At 43.7% G+C, this 20435-nt stretch overlaps 1 protein-coding gene and 1 long non-coding RNA gene across 3 annotated transcripts in view; both read right to left on the bottom strand.

The window, feature by feature from the left end:
- fam20ca (FAM20C golgi associated secretory pathway kinase a) overlaps positions 1 to 10006 on the bottom strand; it is a 42202-nt gene extending 32196 nt beyond the window's left edge. The window contains exons 1-4 of one of the 2 annotated variants that reach the window (XM_081711319.1): positions 9784 to 10006; positions 8668 to 9163; positions 6557 to 6741; positions 4326 to 4404 (exon numbers count right to left, since the gene is read on the bottom strand). In XM_081711319.1, the coding sequence (XP_081567445.1) occupies positions 4326 to 4404; positions 6557 to 6741; positions 8668 to 9155 (752 nt within the window). In that variant the 5' untranslated portion in view covers positions 9156 to 9163; positions 9784 to 10006. Of the gene's footprint in view, positions 1 to 4325; positions 4405 to 6556; positions 6742 to 8667 lie in introns of both variants that reach the window. The other variant, XM_026998034.3, reaches the window with a different exon arrangement.
- Positions 10007 to 11749: 1743 nt separating this feature from the next.
- LOC145657034 (uncharacterized) lies at positions 11750 to 19854 on the bottom strand. Its single transcript, XR_014122841.1, has 3 exons — positions 19148 to 19854; positions 12794 to 12892; positions 11750 to 12180 (listed from the first exon to the last, which is right to left on the bottom strand). It is a non-coding gene; the product is annotated as an uncharacterized LOC145657034 (long non-coding RNA).
- Positions 19855 to 20435: the final 581 nt, after the last annotated feature.

Genomic DNA, 20435 nt, shown 5'->3' with positions numbered 1-20435 from the left:
GCTTTATGCCTGCAAGGTGTATTTACTTAGTGAGTATAACTAAACACTGAAACACTGCACTGGTGATTAGTCAAAGTATTTAATTACTGTTTTACTATGTACAAGCTGGCAGACAAATCTCTGTCTTATATCGAATACTGCAGGTATTATGCACATGCCTACAATTTGTTACAGGTGTATAGACCTCATTAGGATGACTAACTATTAGGATGGATGAATGAATGAATGAGTGAATTAAGCTATATGTATATAGCGCCTTTCGAGGAACCCAACGTCACTTTACAAGTAACATAAACAGCTTTTACATCCAGTCACACACTGGTGGTTTAGGATGGCTAAATATTAGGACAATGAGCATTACTTAAACATGTGGGTAAGAGTGCCCTACTATTATTCAACGTATGGGTGAAAAACAAAGCTACTACTTTTAAAATGACCTTAAAGGCCCATTAAAGGCGCCATCGTGTCACGTATGCTCTTTTCAACAAGCGTACACTTTCCTTGTGCGCATTTGTAATATGCAGGTTTTTTCCCTCCAGTTTCTGTTGGGCTGTGTGTGTGTGCAGATTATAAAATAAGATCTAGGATGCAGTCATCTTAAATCTGTTTGTCACGCTCCCTTTGCTACAACCTGCATCTGTCCGACTTCACTCCACTTTCGAAAGCTGAACACCTCTTCCTTATCACTGTTTCCAATCAAGCTGTGCTATAAATAGGAAAGAATGTTTGACAGGTCTTGTTTCTGTGCCCACATCCCATGTTTGCAGGTTCTCCTGGTTAATATGACCTCATTTGTTGTTTCTGTGATTATATTTTGCCATTAAAACACAGACACAGTAGAGGAGTTTGAATTCAGCGTTCTACTCATCTGCATCCTGACCCAGCAACGAAGTATCATGCGCATGCCCTCCTCGTCTGACCCAGCCCAGTCGCTACACAGGAATTTATGCACACACAAAGGTTCATGTGTTTTCATGCTGGTGGCCATTTTTGAACTAAACGTATCCAGGACTGAATCCAAGGTGATGCATCCTCTGCTCACAGGTACCCCAGAACCACTTCCCATAGCGAACAGCTACATCTGTATATTGATTTTACTGCAGACTTGATACCTCCACCACTGTACGAGTGGCAGTAGACATCCCCGTCTGCAACTGTTGATCCTCACCACATACCATACTTCAGAAACACTACCAGACTAAACACTACCAGACTTCAGAAACACTACCAGACTTCAAAAACACTACCAGACTTCAAAAACACTTTTCTATCAGGTGTTTTGTCACTTCTGCCGGCCAGGAGCTTCGCCATTTCTCATACTCTCATAAATTTAGTTCATATGAGCGAGCCATGTCAGATTGAGTAATCACCCGTAACTTTACCACACTGTTGTGAGTTCCCTACGTAAGCAGCTCTGTTTGTAGGAGAGCACATGTTCATGAGAACTGTGAAGTAGCATAAGCAATGCCACAAAACACCTTATAAAGATGAGACCAACCCCCTCTCCCCAAGCATGTAAGGGGGGAGTGTAAAAATGGGGTAAAATAAGCAACTTTCCTGCTTTGAGATCAGTAAATTAAAACATAGCAGCATTAACAATAAGGATACGAAGGCTGCTGGTGTTGTTTACGCTGTGACATAAGATAACAGAACTAAGAAGACCTGGTTCGATATGAAATTAGATCAATAAAAATCTAGCCAAAACAAGGTGTCACATGATCAAAATAGGAGGGCGTCATAGGAAGACGGATGAGCGAATAGGTGTCATGAGAAGTCATGTGGCACTGTCAAGCTCAACAACTGAGAACTACTCCCTGGAGAGCAAATGTAAATACCAACATCACGAAGTGTTAAATGGCATAGATTAATTTTAAGTGGATGCCATTATTCCACTGTATATAAAGTTAATAGGCCTGTGCTACATCACAGCGTAGCAGGCCTTAGCAGATTAGACTAACGGCTGTTTTCGAGATTTAGATTGCTATGGCAGTGGTTCCTATGAGTGATTCTTGCATGAGGCCCACCATCACTGATCAAAGCTAATGGCAAGGCAGCGAAGCTAAAGTCAGAATGAATGTTACCTGCTTCGCTGTCATGGTAAAAGGAACAGTGACTTGGTCAAGTATGTAAACAACCTTTTACAAGTATGTAAAATCACTGCCAGGTAGTGATGTCATTCCATCAGGCTTGGATATCACTGCATCGCGATATGTCAATCCATACAGTGGATGACAGATTCCACCATAGCAAAAAAGGCCAGGGTGGGCCATCAGTAGACATACGCAACAGGCTATCAATGCACAGGAGCACTAGAATAGTGACCAGGGGGGAAAGTCTGGTTAACCACTAGGGGATGAATTAACTAGGTAAGATACAAGCTCCTACTCCTATCACTTTTATCCAAAGTGGAATTATGACTAAGTACAACTTGAGGGTTAAGGGTCTTTCTCGCTCAGTGGCCCAACAGTGGCAGGACTTGAACCAGCAACCTCAAGTACCTTTACCACTGAGCTACCACTGCCCCATTCATAAGTGTAAGTTACTTTGGATAAAAGCGTCAGCTAAATGCCTATCACTTACTATTTATACATTCTTACTGCACTTGTTTTATATTTTGAAAACGTGAAATGCACACAAAAAGGTGCAACGCGGAACAACAGCAAACGAGAACAAAAAGCAATTAAAGTAAAATGGGCAGCTCAGACCTGGCAATGTTGCAGCTACTCTGTGTCAGCCTTTGCCCCTGAACCAAATGGTGTGGTGGCATTCACCTCAGCACTCTGGGCTAAGCCAGACAGGAGTCGCACGGAGATATGAGTTAACCGCTCGTGGTCCGATTTTGTAGTCACAGCAGTGCTTGAGTTCTCACAGAAGGAGTTATCTGAATGCAGTGCCTTAAGCCATGTACTACAGATACAAACACACACTCAACATTTCCAAAGAGGAGTAAACAAGACATTCTGGAGCTGAATTCCAAAACACCGTGAAGTGAACTTCTGGTGATGTTTACCTTCGCAGCTGGCGCTCTGCTTGTATGTGATGGCATTAGGCATGTAATGTGTAATGGCACGAAACAGAAGAGGAGAATGTGAACTGGAAAACGGAAGTCAACAGACAGACTTCTCCAAAAGAAGGAGATTCAAGAGAATGTTTCTGTGGTTCTGTATCACAAAGGCCTGCGAGATGTGTCTTCTTATGGTTTTCATTGCAACCACAACCCAACCCAAATGTTTGGGCACCGAGGCACCCATGCAAAAGCAAAAGGATGAGGGTATTTACTTTTTCTGAAGTTTGAGAACATCAGGTATACTTTCAATGAACAAGGCCATAACAGCAGACACCGAGATAAACGTAGCAATGCAGGTTAGTTTGTTTACACCAGTGAGCATTTGTGGTAAATAAAACGTAATGAGTCATAATCTACTTGGAGTAAATTATTTATAAATTCTGTATACAAAAGGACAATTGGTGCTTTGTTTTATCTGCTTGGTTGAGATTTTGTAGATGATGGTCCAGCAGATTTGATGTGAGTTCAGAATTTTGGAAATGGAAGAATTTGTTCTAATTTAATAAAACTTGTTACAACAATTGACAAAAAAACAAACAAAAAAACCTCCAAAACAAAACCAGAAACACTTATCAACTCCGAAGCCCTGCAGTGTGAGAGAAAACACAACTTTGATGGTCTGGTTGCTGCGGTAAAGGATACTCTGATTAAAAGGGGTGGACAACAGTCTCTGGGCAAAGGAAATCAAGCATCCCGGAGCAATTTGTTCGTGAGTAAGCAGGGTGGCAGTTTGGTCTCAGTTGGGCGAGTCTTTTGACACAGACTGACTAATTCAGCATGGCTATATGTGCGGTTCCCTCTTCCGCTGGCAAACATCCCCAAGAGCTCATGACGGCTCCTCTCTCGTTTTAATTATCACACAGGCCCGGCGATGTTAATTAAAAACAGACTGATCATTACCCACTAGGAAAGATCATACGGATGCTTGGGCGGATCTGAACACGACGAACCAAGCACGGACATGGAGAGTGCTCTTACAGGAAGTGCTTTAAGCAAAATACAATCTGAGAGCAAGCCATTCATATGTAGGGCTTAAGTGTAATGCTTCTATCAGTGGGTCTTTAAGAGTATGCAGGCAGTACATACTCACTTCCGTATTTTGCTTGGGATCAGGCATAGAGTTTTGGATATGCTCCTGTCTGTGTATACAGAGCAGGCTTGTGAAATGTTTTGTGTTTCCTGTCTGGTGTGGAAACACTGGATTACACTAATCGACATGCGTTAGAGATGATAAACCTGTGCCTTCTGTGCTACTTACTTCATTGGCTTGAAGAGGGCTTGTCCATAGTTCTGGAATGTCATGATGAGTTTTAGCTGAGTACCACCAGACTTCATAGCTGTTGGGAAGAACAAACCCCTTTTAAGGTTGTATCTTCAGTGACAAGAGCAAAATTTATTATTACAAGAGTAGCAGAGAATAGATTAATGCACACACACACACGTACACTCATACTTGAGAATATACACTTAACAGTATGCTTACACAAACACACACACAAACACACACATGCATGCGCACGCGCGCACACACACACACACACACACACACACACACACACACACATACACACACAAATCCATTTTCTCTACATCAGTCATGCCAAATGCTTTTCTCACTGACTCATTTGTGTACACACAGATGCACTAAATCCATGCTGGTAAGAATCCTGGTAGACAAACAATGACTTTTTCACTGCATATTTTCCAACCTCTTCACAATCTCTAACAGTGAGAAGTTATGCCTTGACTCATAAATATACAGTCTAATTCCACATGCAGACAAGCGGACATCTGCCGGTATCTAGGCTGGAGCCGTGGTAATAAAGTCTCTGTTGGCCCATCAGTGGAGATGCAACAACGTTGTAGGCTTCTCATGAGTGTTGTACTCCGTTGTGCTCCTTGGCTGTGACTGTCCTATTTTACAGATAATATATTGTCAGTGATCTGTAAATAGTTTTGTTGATTGTAGTCTATTACAGTAGACATAATATTTCACCACATTGGTAAAATCGTGTATCGCACAATATGGGTGTTTAAGAACTTCCATGAGGTAGAAATCTTGATAACAGGGCAGCTTATGTTGAGAATGGGCCATCTCTTTTCAGGCAGCTGTACTTCAAGAGAAGACTTGACAAACAGAGGCTAGTGCTCACTGGCGTTTGCTCTAGTTCCAGTTGTTAAGGACCAGGATACACAAAGACCGCAAAGATGAGAAGACCAGCAATCTAGGAGCTTTTGGCACAGCTATGTCAACAAACAGGAGCAACAACAGGAGCAAAAAACATTGTCTGTATTCAGGTAGTGACTGACGGGAGATGGGGAAGCAGATTAATATTAAGTGAAAGGGCGGGGCTGTAGCGGAATGGGGTGGGGCATAGGTAGGACATGGTAGAGCACCTGAGGGCATGCCATGGCACATATACACCCTGCCCTTGCAATGGCTTTTTGGCTGATCCTTTAATTCCTTTATATACGCATACTACAAAGTCACCGTCTTGTGCAATGCACACTTAAAGCAGTGGTATGCAGATTACCCAGTCCAACAGCATTAACACCTTGTACTGAGCACAAGCTCTTCTTTCACAATGGCCCTGAAAAAAAAGCCATCGCAAAAGTGCAATGTCTTGGCCCCGCATGTGCACACTAAACAAGGCTTTCACACTAATAGGTAAACTATTAATAGTGCACAAAAAGTAACTATTGCGGCAAAGGTATTAACTGGATGTTCACTAGTTGTATCTGGTTAACAGAAAATCAACTGCTGCTCTGAAATGAGAATTCATTATTCCAATCATCTCCAGTGTCATTATAACACAGTCTCAATAACCATAATCAATTCTACTCTGTGTTGTAATGTCAAAATTCATTGCATTTTTTCTAGGCTTCATACAATGTGTTAAAACAGTGACTAGCTTTAAGATGCATGGTTGAATGGCCTTAGCATGGGAAGTCTGATTTCCCTGATCGAGGGACTGATGTGTGGTGCAGCAGGACAGTGAGAACATGCTGCTGACAGACAGAGAGTGATTGCGTTGGCACTCACGCAGAACTATGGCCATGTATGTACTCAGCTTTATTTAATGGTTGTTTGTATTCAGTGGTTACTGCAAAAGCGCACACATCCATAAGACACACAGACACACACACACACACAGGAATAAGGAGATAACCCATTCCTCAATTTTACACTCCAAATCAAGCTCTCCATAATGTGCGCACACACACACACACACACTCACACGCACACACACACACACACACTAGTACAAGCTACTATCATTAGCCCTACAGCTCTGAAATTTCATTGCTATTCACCCTCAGCTCCACTTGGAGCAGAAGTGACCTAGTTGGCATTTGCCATACCCTAATGGTTCTAAAACACTTGGCAAAAATTACTCTCTTGAGCACTACAATATTAAAAAAACAAACAAGCAAACAAGCAAGTAAACAGGATGCAGCAGCTGCACACGCGTGCCGTGGCACCCTCACCTACGCTGGTGATTCGCTGGGTCTGCAGGTTCTTGAGCAGAGCCTCCACCACGGGGCTGTGTCGAGAGTAGAGCTCATAGCGGCTGACGCCCAGGTGGAAGCGCAACCAGTTGGGGTACGATTCTGCAGCCACTTCCCTTGTCGGGCTATATGCCTCTTCCTCCTCTTCGTTCCCGTCATTGTGCCTGGGAGTGAAGGACAGCGCAGGGCATTAGGCTCTGATAGCAGCACCTGATGCTCTCACCATGGAGGAGGGAGCGAGATAATGACACCAATAAAAGCAGCCATCATTTTTCTTTGGAGTGTGAAGGATCCATGTGGTGATGGTAATGACCATTTCATCCAAACAGGCAATGAGGAGCATTGTTGAAGCTTACCTATGTAGTAATTCCAGACTTTCTTCATAGACTGTTTTTGACTGATTTGTTAATGTACACTTCTGTTGACTTTAACTGTCACAGTACAATGCCAAGTATAATTTTCCAGCAGGCCACTGGCCAATTTTGACGTGTCATCACACTGCACTAATTAGTCAATTCATTACATTCAGTTATTGAGCCCACATTGCCAGACTTGAAATCCCACTTTGACTTCATCCCTCTTAGATTAATGCAAATGATACAAAACGAAGACGCTTATTGTACGTAAAGCTGCTGATGTTGTTTTTTTTTTCTGCCTTACATTTTTCAGATTCCTTCCCCGTTCTGCAGAAGCTTGGACCACATTTCACTTCAGCTTCCCCTTCAAATGTATATTTTTTTCACAACGTTAATCTTGATGACTACATTTATTTCTCCGTTCACGCTTCCCAGATTGGCTCCACTGGAGAACCTGCTTTGCAGTCACGCCTCTGTGTAAGGCTCCACCTAGGAATTATGTCAAAAGAGGGGCCCTTGTATGTAATGCCTTTCCATCCCACCTTTGGGGGGCATGCCTTATTCAACAGCACACCGACAGCGTACAGCAGCTACTGCGGTTGGAAGGGCATGTGCTATCAGGGAGTTTACACCTTTTTTTAAGACACCTGCATAGCACCTCAGTCACTGACATGTGGTTTGGATTCAGGATGATCTGTGATGTTTTCATGCAAAGACGTGCTGAGGAAATAGAAGCAAAACCAAATATATAGAGGATTTTTAAAGTATGGTTCAACATTAATGGCAGAGAAAATATCAGAAAACTTACAGTGCTTGGAAGATTTAATGCCTGAGGTTCAGTTCTTCCTGTCATTTGGCGATTCACAAAGTGCTATAACCATAATATTTGCTGAGGTGTTGAACCTGTTTCATACCACTGTAAAGTATGTGGGTGATCTGATAAGCAGTGACTTCATGGGTGGCGTTGTTTTGGTACCTTCTGTCTCTTTTCAACATCTTCCCCCTGCTGTAACATATAGCCACTGGGAAAAGCTTTGGACTGAAATATGAATTAAATATTAAATATTGATGTCTGATCTATGAAATAAAGGTAACAGGTGTAATATTAATTTGGTTTTCCTTGTACACCAAAATGTACAAATGTCCAGAACAGACAACAACTATTCTACAAAACACATGAATATCAGGATGATAAAAGACCCTTCGTGTGTCATAGCCTTCACGGTCGGACTTGTTAATTAACCTAAACTGAATTCGATGAACATACTGCTGCCCCCGGTTATTTTATTTAGAGACAGTAGAGTAGCAGAGGCGGAGTAGTAAGATGGAGCTGTCCGTAAGGAGCGTAAGGAGCCGGAGTAATGAGCTGGAGCGATCCGAGGTGGACAGACAGACACTCTGGGTGAAGTGAAAGCAGAAAGTAAGCCGACGGAAACAAAAGACAAGTCACAAGCTCGACAGATCACACAGCCGAGTAGTGAGGGCGGAAAAAGTCAAAGAAAGTAATAGAAGCATGAATGATCTTTATTCAGGGGGAAAAAAAAACTTTACTTTTAACGTAGTTACGTGTTTTACACGTCTAAGGCGGAAAGTAGAGACGTTTGATTACAAGCAACCTACATGTGTAGTGTAAAACGATCAACACCGCACCTGACACTCAGTATAATGCGACTTTTACTATTCAAGGGGCCGGATCAACGTGGAATATAAATATCCATTTGTTAGGTGTCTTACCATTCTTGATTCCCTGCAGTTTTCGGATAAAATCTTATGTCGGCATTGACGTTAAACAACGTGTCATCGTCTGTGAGCGGCGGCAGCTCAGTCTTGTAAAGGGGGTGCTCATACAGAGCGGAAAGTCTCCCGGCACCCTGCGCAGGCTGCTTCCCGCCGCTCGCGTCCTTGATCAGGTTTCGCTGGCTCTCAGGACCCGGTGCGACAGCTTTTACTCTTTTGAAAGGCTCCGCTTTGTCCCCGTTGACCGGGACCTTCTCCAAAGACTGAGAGGTGAGATTGGAATTTGGCTCGTTGCTGAAATCTTGCAGTATTCGCAAAGTGTGCTTGTTAGGCCACCCGGGATCCGCGGCGGATCTTGCGCGTTGTTTCGCCCAGTTGCGCGGCTCTTCGCTCGGGCTATTGGCGCAGGTACAGTCTCCACCGCCGGAGTTCGAGCCGGCCGCTCGCTTCTCTAGTTTCGGTAACAGGTCTATCATGATGTGCATGGTGCACGCTATAAGAAAGACCATGAGAATCAACACTCGGAATTTACGGAAGAGTATCATCTTCATCATCCTAAACAGAAGCTGGTGTGGTTTATTTCGTGGGTTGCTGCCCGTCTGAGCACCACATTACTATCAACGTTTTAAAGATGTTGAATAAAAAAAACACCATGTGGCGTTTTCATTTCAAGCGTAATCCACGCAGTGTTAGGGCATGCTCTGATACGACCAGAATTCCTCCTTCGCATGCACGTCTAGTATAGAAGGAATGATCACTTAAGAAATATTCCCTGTCGGCATTGTCGCGCGCGGCGCGCTTGGAAGCCACGTCTCACGCGCAGGGTGCTCGCCGAAATCAGAGGCAGTGGGCTGCGGACCCGTCGCCGCGTGCCATCTCACACCCGTGCACAGCCCAGCTCACACCGAAACTGGATCAGTGCAGCCCAGTTCCTCGCTGAGCGGTAAAAGCCGCGGATGCACTCGGTACCGCCAATGTCCAAGTAAATAACTGCGCTAAGGCAAAAGAATCAAGTCCCAGTACAGAGGGGTTAAAAAAAACACAAGAAAAAGTCGTCCGATAAGAGATAATGGCGTGGGAAATCTTTGTGAATATGGACAAGAATGTAATTACGTTTCCGCCTCGATCGGAACGCCGTTGCACCGTCGTGCGCCTGCGAAACCCCGAAAGAGCGCCGTGACAGGTGTCGATATATCCACGCACTCCTGTCCCGAGGTCAGTCCTCGCACAGCCGAGTCGCACTAGTGCTCTTTCGGGGTGGGTGTGTTAAATATCACGATGAAGCCCTTCTCAAGACGCGCGTCACTGGGACGAGATTGGCTGCGTCTACATGCAAGCAGCAATTGAGATTTGAGGAAAGCTACGAATACCGTTTTGAAAACACCAGCAACTTGCAACTCCTGTCTAAGCAAGAAGAGGGCGTTACTGTACAGAGCCTCTTTATTCTCAGCCCAGTCCCCTCAGCATAACCGCTGGCCGACACTGGCTCTATGAAGCCGTATTCGAATAAGGCACACGTCGGCAGAAAGAGAGAGATACCCTTAAATGTGCCAGACGAATGAAATGTATTTCCCAACTGAATAACTTGGTTATCTTTTGTTTCTATAAAACATGCAAGTAATCCTTCAGACGTTTTATATTTTTTTTAACTGAAAGCACACAACATCACAAGGAGGGAGAGAACACATGCTACTCACTACTCATATTCAAAGAAAAAAAAAGGAGTGCTAACACTATAACCATTAAATAACTAATAAAATTTACATTCAATTTAACTACGATGAATGAATAAATAATAAGCTATTTTATAGTTGCGAGGAAGAGCATAGCATCCTGTATTGGAGCTCCATTTAGACTCAGACTAGACCGTTTCAAAAGCTAACACGCATCAATGTTAATCGTTAGCCTTACATATAGACAAACAGCAGTTAACCCCTTACCAGCACTGAGAATATGTGTTCTGTGATGTATAGAATCCTGGCCTTTCGCATGTTCAAATGTACAACTCTCAGTACAGTATTGCTTTAATGAGTCACTGAGCAGTTTTGTAAGGCTACCTTAGTTTCAGCCAATTTTCTGTTCCCATTCAGGGAATAACAAAGGCTGCAGTGCAGCAAAGATATTCGCTTTTCTCCCTCAACTGCCTGCTTTGACTGCCCGCCTCACATGATTCACAGAAATTTGCGAGCTCATAAGAACGTGCGTTTGTCAAACAAACCCAGGAGAAAAAGATTTATTGATAGTTATTCAAAGCAAGTGGGACAAAAGCTTGAAATTTTCTTTTGCACCTTTCTTTTGACCTCAAATCTTAAACTCAACATAACCAAGAAAATAATTATTTCACATTGTATTACATGTTACATGGTAAAAGGTTTTCAAAATGTGTTAAAAGTTTTGAGAATCAAACAGTGTGCTGCCTGATTTTCCGAAGGCAGGTAAATGCCTGTGTTCCAGGGGTCCCCAAAATATTTCATGAACTCCACTGAGAGGTCTCTCAAAAGGCAAACAGAAAGTCAATTTTTCACAACCATGCTTCAAGCTGATTATTTTGTTCTTGGATAGGCAACTGATGGGAATTTTTCAACCTTGAATATTGTATTACAATAATGTGACTTCAACCAACCATTGTATTTACTCTTAGTGTCTGCAACTTTCTTACCATAAAACTAAACTAAGATCAGTTGTAAGTGTTTAAAAAGGTTAGATTAGGGCCTTAGGACTTGACCCTTAACCCACACATCCTACATTGTGCATATCAGTGCTTTTCTGAACCACTTACAAGTGCAATTGCTTTCTTTGCTGTAGCCTTTTGCTACTTATGTTGTTGTCAGCATACTTTATGTCCACAAACTTGTCATCACTGGCATCAAATACTGAGAGACAGGGAATGATAAGCCTGAACAATAAGGTGTAGGCTTGAATGCGTGCTTGCCCAGTGGGGTTATGTAGTAATGAAGGAGCCTGCTTTTTGAATTTGGATGAACAACAGAAACACAGGAACCACAATATTCTTTTTTTTTTTTTGTGAATTTATGAAGAAAAAAAACAACAAAAAAACACAAAAGCAGGATATCTTTTATGCATGCCAGCGGGCTTTTTATATCAGGCTGAGATAAACAACATTCCAGAGGAGAATGTTGAGGAGTTCACTGAGGTTAGATTTAACATTTTGGTCCTCCTCTCAGCCCTTGCTTGTTGGTCCTCTGCTAATATCTCTGCATCGTTGTCAGTTTTATGACCTCTGGCCCCGAAGCTGAACCAAAGGCGTGGTGCACTTGGCCCAGGAGTGTGGCGCATTATTCCTGACATCGATCCGCGCAGCTGGACCCACCATCCGCGCCGAGCTGGGGATGTGTTTCGGGCTTCGGCCTTTCAAGAACCGCAACGGCAGAGAGGGTAAACTGTGTCAGGGAAATCGATGTCTGTTCCAGACTGTGGGGCCTGACTGGCCTACGGTAGGCTCGGCGGGGCTTCTGACTGCAGGGGGCGGCTAGGAAGCCAGTTGCAGCACTATAAAAGCAGAAATAATAGGAACACTCATAAATAATCAGGGCTCCACCGTATTTATTGGACCATTGTCACAATACTGGTAGTAGACGCTGCAAAGTGTCTTAATACAATCCACATGGTGCATCAAGTATTTTTTTCTGTTATAAAGACTGCGATAAACAAAAGCTCTATATGAAATGATCAGACATTTCTGTTGTGTGAGCCTGGTGATCAGATGCTCCTGCTGACGTTCTGTTAGCGTTCTGACTCTCAGTACCATGCAGCCCATATCACATCGGGTAGTCATGCATATGTTTCATCGGCTTGCAGTGTGTCATTCATTCTAACTACGACGCGTAGCCGTATAAGAACAATGGGACATTTTGTCCATATTGTGCAACCATACGAGGAACGTTTAGTTTTGCAGCATTGTGAGGGATGGCTTCTCCTCGTTTTGTTCTGTGCTCCTGCCACACAGCGAAGAGGGTTCCTCCCTCTGCGGGTTTCGCGGTTCGGGGCCAGAGCATTCTGGGATATTTATAGGTGCTTATGTGAGCAGCTTGACAACTTGATTGAGTCAGTGGCTCAAATTGTGGCTCATTTTCTGACATTAACAAAAGACTGTCGTTATTACATTTATTAGCGATGATTAATGAGGGTTTAATGTGGGGAGCCATCCGGGAGGGCCATCCTGGGGTGGAGGGCAGCTGGCCTGTGGATGCGACCACGTAGCCTGATGGAAGACAGAAGCAAAGAGGGAAGTGAGAATGAGACAGATGGCATTGCGCAATATGCACCAAACAGGATAAAGACACAAATCTGAATATAGCATCTCTGCTCTATAAAAGCAATTCATAGATGTCCTGGAAAAAGCACCCTCGCGGAAAGTAAGAAAAGAAAAGGAAAATAAAAACAATACCAGCCAAACAAAACTGAGCTTCACTTAGATAAAAGTCTGAATCTGACGACACTTGTGCTCATTTACTGACTGCAGAAGAGAAGAGGAAAAGCTAAATCCCCCTGGCTTGGCATTTATTTGTCTCTCTGTAAATGACAATCTGCACTTTCCCTTCTGCCTGAGGCAGATGAGTTCGTTCTATTATTGATGGCTGAGCAGTGTCTGACCTTTTACCTGCTTATGGACACCATCCACTGAGCTTTAATTATTAATGTCAGGCCAAGTGCGGCGTGTGTTGTCTGGATTCATGAGAAATACGGTCATGAGTATTATTATATTAATGAATATGTCTCTCAGGCAAAAATGGCCTCTCAGAAGAAAAGACGTTTGACCCATTTTGCAGCTGTTCATCCAGACATGTCATTGTGGTAAAGGTCATATCAATGATGTATGTGTATGTATGTACACACACATATATATATATATATATATATATATATATATATATATATATATATATATATATATATATATATATATAATTTTTTTTTAAGACTTTATGGAGTATCACCTCTTAAATTGACCCCCCAGGAGTGCAGGTGAGAGGATCTGCATGAGATGTTTGAAGGGGTTTAGCACTGTCTGCCAGTGACCTTGCTTCCCTTGGGCAAATACATTTAACTTGCATCAATAATACATATGCTCTCATATGGAGGTGGCAGACACAAGGTTCAATCTCTTGCTTAGAGGGGACGCGTGAATCACGGCTTGTCAACACAACATCCCTTCACATGCTCGTCCATCATGGGGGACGTGTTCGCTCATAAGCTGCAGCCCATCTCCCCTCCACTCATCAACATAACGGGGCTCAGTTGTCATGCAATGCTGAAGTGCCAGCGACGTGGCAGGGTCCCAGACGTATCATAGCCATTTTCCTCTCTGGGTGTCCCATTCGTGTGGCCATTACTTACACATGGTCTGCATCCAGAGCTTGTCCAGGCATTATTGAGCGCAAGGCCCACCACCTTGTGACCAGAGGGAACTTTCGAACAGCTACCCGAGCCCAGCGCAAACTAATCAAAGACCCCTTGTGCCGGCTGCCCCCTCTCTGCATTGCGGAGTGTCATTGCATGTGGTTACAGGGCACACGCTATTGTCTCATGGGCTCTACTGTTGTATTACCTCCCACCCCACCCTCCGCCGAGTCCCCCCCAAACAATTAACCTGCCTCACACTGCAGCCAACTGACGTCAAACCGCACTCCAGACATGGCAGATTTGGCGAGCAGATCTTCTCGTGGTGTTAACAGGGACCTCTGATAGCTCTGCTGACAGGGGAGGATTTGTTCTCTTAGAAATATCAGCCGATGGGCAGGCAGCAATGTAGGAGATAGGTGCATATGGATCACAAGCCACAGCGATGGGGCGGATCTAAACAGGATTAGAAAAGGAGCAGTCAGGTCAGATGGTATCAGAGTGCATCCCCTTGACTGATGTCAGTAAGAAAACGCATGCTCCAGGTGGCAGTCATGGGAAAAGTGGTTGATGAGGAAACTACTGGTTTGAAAAGTCTGCACTACTAATATATGCTATAGCAGTGGTACAGAATACAAAATATGTAATACATAATAGTTTACAGACAGAAGCCGAAGCATCTATTTTTTAGGCAAGATTTTTTAGAATGCAGCAAATTTACTTTAGAATGTAGCAATTATTTGCTGTTTACTCTGTAAGAAATTTGCTTGTAAATGTTCTCGGAAAAAAAAAATCTAGATTATAATCCAAATACTGCCGAACATCCCCAGCACAAGGTGCATCCTTCCTGCAGTGGATTAAATGGGCAGCTGGTCCTGCTCTACTGCTGACTCAGGAAGAGAAGGTACAGTAGGGATACGTCCCCCTCCATGTTGTCTTTGCCGAAGCTTTGGATAAAGAAAAGTATAGAAATCCCTTCAGCCTTCACTAAATCCTGTCACTTTAACCTTTCTCAGATTTCCCCCGGGACAGCTGCTGTGTAAGACTGTACCAAAAGACTGTCTTCTCAGCATACAGCCCACCCAGGGGCAATTTGTTTGCACCAAGGTCGCTGACATTAATCTGGATGCATAAGAAATGTGTAGCTAAATATTTGGGATTTTTATTCACTATGGTTGAATAGAAATCCTTTTTTTTCCCGGGAAGCATGAATATTCAATGTAAACAGTTTTCATTTAAAATGTTAAGAATGTTTTGCCATTTACTGGGTGACAGTAGGCAAGCAGCCTTGGGTCACAGAGGAGGACTGTTAAAAAAAAGACAATAAACAACAGGCTTGGGAAGTTTCAAAACAGAAGCCCTGGAGATTACTGCCTCCAGGCCCATCATTCTGGACATGAGGGAAGCCACTGCTGGGTTAGATTTTCTTTGCTTGACTGAGATCAGACAGCAGGATTCGGACTGCTATTCAAGCACTGCCCCAAGCAGTAACATTCAGAGGTCAAAAGTAGTAGGGCCTTTAATTTGAAGTCAGGTTAACCAAAGCCAGAGCACATTAACCTTAACCTGAACCTTAACCTGAAGCATAACCTCAACCTACCTCTCCTCATTTTCTCCTAGATCTCCATAATCAACAACAACAAAAACTATTAGCTCTAAAAATAGTATTCCCCCTGACCAAAAAAGAAAAAAGAAAAGAGGCCAACTGGCTGTCTGGGGAAGGTGAGCAAAGGAGAGATAGCAGAGCTCGGGGGGGGGGGGGGGCTTGAAAGTTGGAGGTCAAATCTCTTGGCAGATGTGGCCTGGATTGGTGTTGCAAGGCCTCCTGCTGGGCACGTAGCAGCTGCCGCTTGTTAAAGAGGCCTGGCCTGGTCCTCTGGTGGGTGGCTTCCTGTCTCCCTGGCCTGGTGTTTATATATGGGTTAGGGTGGGAGGCAGTACAGGGGAGTGCAGAGCAATGGCCTGCGGAAAACCCTGGCGTGGCCCCTGTAGCTTATTCGTTGTTCCTGTTGTTGTGCTTGGCCCCTGGCTTGCTCTCCCGCCCCGGCAGCACAGTAATTAGGCGGCAGCGGATGAGCCCACGCTAGGAAGAGGCCGCGTTGTTGACTGTTTGCCTTCGGCTTGGGTGTGACTAGTGACCGCGCTGCACGGAGACGTCCATCCGGGGATGGGCGCCAGAGTCACCCAAGCAAGTCCAACTCGACCAGGAAATCAGAGGGGCCTTTATCTGAGCAGAGGAGACACAAACACTTCATGATTCATGTGTCTGGTGTACATGTTTTCCCTAAGAATCATGATCACTGAAATTTGTCAGTTACTTGTACTGTTGCTATTTTTTGCCTTCTTTGTTGACAACAGGCAATGATTTAAGTAATATATTCACATCCACCATAAACAGAGGCCCATAGTTATTGTGGGCAACGGTTTGTTTGGGTTAAGTTATTGTAACTTGATTAGAATTCCAAAATGTTTATAACACCCATCTCTTGCAAGTCAACACATACCTACTACCAAGCATCAATTGAACATGTATAGAAAGTATTCTTTTTTTATTTGCCCTTAAATATATTAAATATATTATAAATATATTTTTCACACACACACGCGCACGCGCACACACACACACACACACACACACACACACACACACACACACACACACACACACACACACACACCTTTCATTGGCCACTTTATTGAAAACAGTGTGTAGCTGTTCAATCCAGGTGTGCAGTCTATAGCTCTTCTGCTGCACAGTGTGTGCTAACCCTTCATGTCAGTTCGGGAGGCAGACCCTCAACTCTCAATGCAACTTTGACACTGAGACATGTAAAAACCCTGCAGCCCTGCTGTGCTTGGTAAACTTGTCAGCCCCACCATCCACAGAACATGGTCAGCCACTGCTGACCACTGATCATATATTTATATATGAGAGATAGAGAGAAAGTCTGAGATATATTTATATATCTCAGACTCATATTCATTTATGCTCTGGTGGGATGCATACCGACCCTACATCTAACCTTGTTTTATAAGGATGTGTGCTAGATCCATGGCAATCTATAACCGCGACCCCTTAGGCTTCACTTATATGCACAAATAGCTCAAGCAGCTCATGTGGAAAACATCTCATGAATAAAGAGTACGGTGGGGACTTCTGACACGACTGAAGGGGCTATGGCAAGTAGCCACATCACTGAAACATTTAAGTGCTGCTTTGAAAATGGTGAGAAAAAAATGACACCTATTTTTGAATTCATGAGTTCCGTATCCAGAGGAGCTAAAGATGTGAGGAATTAGCTAATGTGTGCCTCGTGTTTATGTTAGAATTCAATGTGTGATGTTGTTCTAGTTGATGAAAGCTTATCTATGACCTGCCTTTGTTGTTTTGTTGTAAAATGATTTTTACATCTCCTGGAACGGGAGGCATGGTTCACACAGGCTTTCTCATCCTTTTCTGCTCCTTCATTGCTGAGATGATGTGCCATCAAGGAAACCAGCATATCTATTTCATGTTCCACAGGTGTAACAGCACACATTGCTCATAGATGATGGATTTTACGATTCTCTTATGGTCAGGAATATCTGTAGGTAATCAGTTTAACAGAATTGGACTTTCCTGCAGCTGTCACCAAAGCTTTGATATTTTTTTTTATTTAACACGTTTCACTTTGCTTTTTTACACATTAAACATTAATGTTTACGACAACAGTAAAGTAAATTACTGAATCACATCCAGCTGAACGTAAAGAAGACCAGAGTTCAGGTGTGACTCTCCACCATCAATGAGCATGTTTAAAGTTTTCTTTACTGATGAACTGAAAGTGGAAGTTTTTGGATAGCATGGATACCTCTGTATCTTTTCCAAGTCCACCGCTGCATGCCGATGTCACGGCCCACTGCTACTGCCAGGAAATTGTGAAACTCTGTTTTTTTCTGCATACACTGCCAGGTGATGCTCTCTGTATTAAAATAAAACCTTTTTCCAGAGGCCTTCTCCTGTTTGCACTCATGCTGTTAGCTTTCGATGTGAAATGGTGTCGATATATGTAACCAGTTTTATTAAATAGGTTGCCCACATAGACTACCTTGAATAATGTGGTAATTACTGGTGAAATGTAATTCTAATCAGTTGAACATGGTGCACATTGAGGACAGTGGTTGCTGTATTCAAACCATCTATAAGACTCTTGTTTCCATTTCTTCTGTTTGTCATATTCTATTCTCTGGGTATTTAGACATTTGAACTGGATATTTCCAGTTCCCTTATTCCTCAAGGACAGATTTTCCCTGTTTCAGGCTCTCTCAGACAATAGCATCAGATCATCCCAGCTTCATATGAGCAACAGCTGGCTATAGACTGCTATCTTTGGCCATTCCCAAAGAAAAACATTCTGGCTTCCATTACACAAGACTAGACAGTGTAGAACCACTCTAGTCAAGTCAGTAAGAGCTTCAGTCAAGTCACTATGGCTTGGTCAATGTGATTTGCACATGGACATTGGAATAAATAAGTGCTTGGAATGGTTGCTTACTGTCGCTTAAACGGTAAATTCAGTGAGGTCATATTTGTATCATCAATTAGCTATTTGTTGTTGTCTGTGTTCTTTGCAGAAAATCACCACCGTGAGCTGGGAAAGAAAACATTAGAGCACTTAATGCACAACACAAGCAGTATAGACATGTTCAGTAAGTTTGACCCTCTGTTTTCATGTACTTGCAGTCCTGTGATTGAGCTCATATTCAGTGACTGGAGAATTGCATGCCCATAGGGCAAATTTTAGTAGCAAATGCCATTTGCTTCTGCTTTGAGGCCAGTTGTTAAGCTTTTGATTCATCTGATGAAGGTTAAAAAAAAGGTTGAGTAAGCTGGTCCAAGAACAGTACAAAAGAGCCAGCTCCCACTCTGAGCCACAGGAGCCGATCATTCAAGGGCAGTCTCTGCGTGTTTTCTTTACCCTGTCCCCTGAGGCTAATCCGTGTGCAATGTCCTGGTTAAATATTATTCAGGGAAAATGCAGTGTCATACAGTAATGTGTTTGAATAAGCCATCCACTACAATCATTTAAGACACGGCAGTAGAGACAGAAATATATTTACTGTAACGGATCCTCACCAGGATGCTCTTTCTGGCGAGATCTTCTTTGTTGTCTTTTCTCCGCCTTCTTTGTGTTTTCGTTTCAGCGATACTTGCTCACACAGGTGTCCCCTGGTTTTCCCTTTGTCTCGTGCAGTCCTCCCACGTCTGACTCCTTAACAGGAGCGAGCGCTCCTGCTGTGCCTTGGCACCGTGCCCTGCTCACCATAGGGCTCTGCCTTAACAGCGTTTTGTGGCCACGCCCAGTGTCGTTGCCACGCCCCACACCCAGGACTGCATCATGCCCGGCTCCCAGCACCGCATCACCACTCCACGTGCCCAGTACCATACATCTGTCTCCTGGTCCTATGCTCGGAAGCTCCTCCGGACATGTTTCCTGTTCCCAGACTGCCTTCTCATTCCTTCTGTCCCAGTTCCTGTCCAGTCATTGCCAACCTTCCTGTCCCAGTCTCTGCCTTTGTTTATACGACCCGGTCCCCCTCCTGCAGGTCCGCGCTCCTGCCTCTCCGCTCGGCCGGCCTCCTGTCCCTGAGTCCCCGGGTCAGCACCCTGTCCGCAGGGTCCTGTTCACACCCTTCATCTGGTGAACCTTCTTCTTGTTCTTCTCCTCTGTCACCTGTCCCTGTCCAGGTTCCTGTCCTCAGCTCAGACCCTACTGCCTGACACCAAATGACACCTGACACAAACTTTGGTTTGTTTTCTTTTCTCCACATCTTTTGCATGGTCAGTGCAACGCTACGGTGTCCCGTGGTTCCCCTTATTCACTAGACCTGTGCCTAGTTTCTCCTTCACCACGTCCTCTACAAAGGCTGTTCGTTTCAACCCTTTAGTATCAGTTATTTTGAGTACTTGCCTAGTTTGTCTGCCGTGTCTTGTTTTCCTTGTCTTGTTTGCCTGTGCTAGCAGTGTGTACTTCTCTGTGTTTACTTTTGTTTTCTATTAAAAACCTCGTTTGTTAGCTTTAAATGGCTCACACTTGCATCCTGTCCCCTTCTGGCTTGCCATCATGTGAACTCATGTTTGCATTGTTCAAGATATTCCCCCACTGACATAAACTCATTGCACTGCACATTGTATAAACTCATTGCACTGCACATTGTATAAACTCATTGCACTGCACATTGTATAAACTCATTGCACTGCACATTGTATAAACTCATTGTATTGCACATCTTTTATCCATTAGATAGCACATTTTGTTACTTGCTGTCCGTGAGCTCTTCAGTTTGGGCAACGTGCAATATTCCTTTTATATGTATATTGTTTAGGTTTGTTTATCTGCAGTTTTATACCTATGGTATTCTCT

This window comes from Electrophorus electricus, chromosome 3 (assembly GCF_041902795.1).
Source record: "Electrophorus electricus isolate QZ-2024a chromosome 3, ASM4190279v1, whole genome shotgun sequence".
Lineage (NCBI taxonomy): Eukaryota > Metazoa > Chordata > Actinopteri > Gymnotiformes > Gymnotidae > Electrophorus > Electrophorus electricus.
This window is presented reverse-complemented; position numbering and strand designations above follow the sequence as displayed.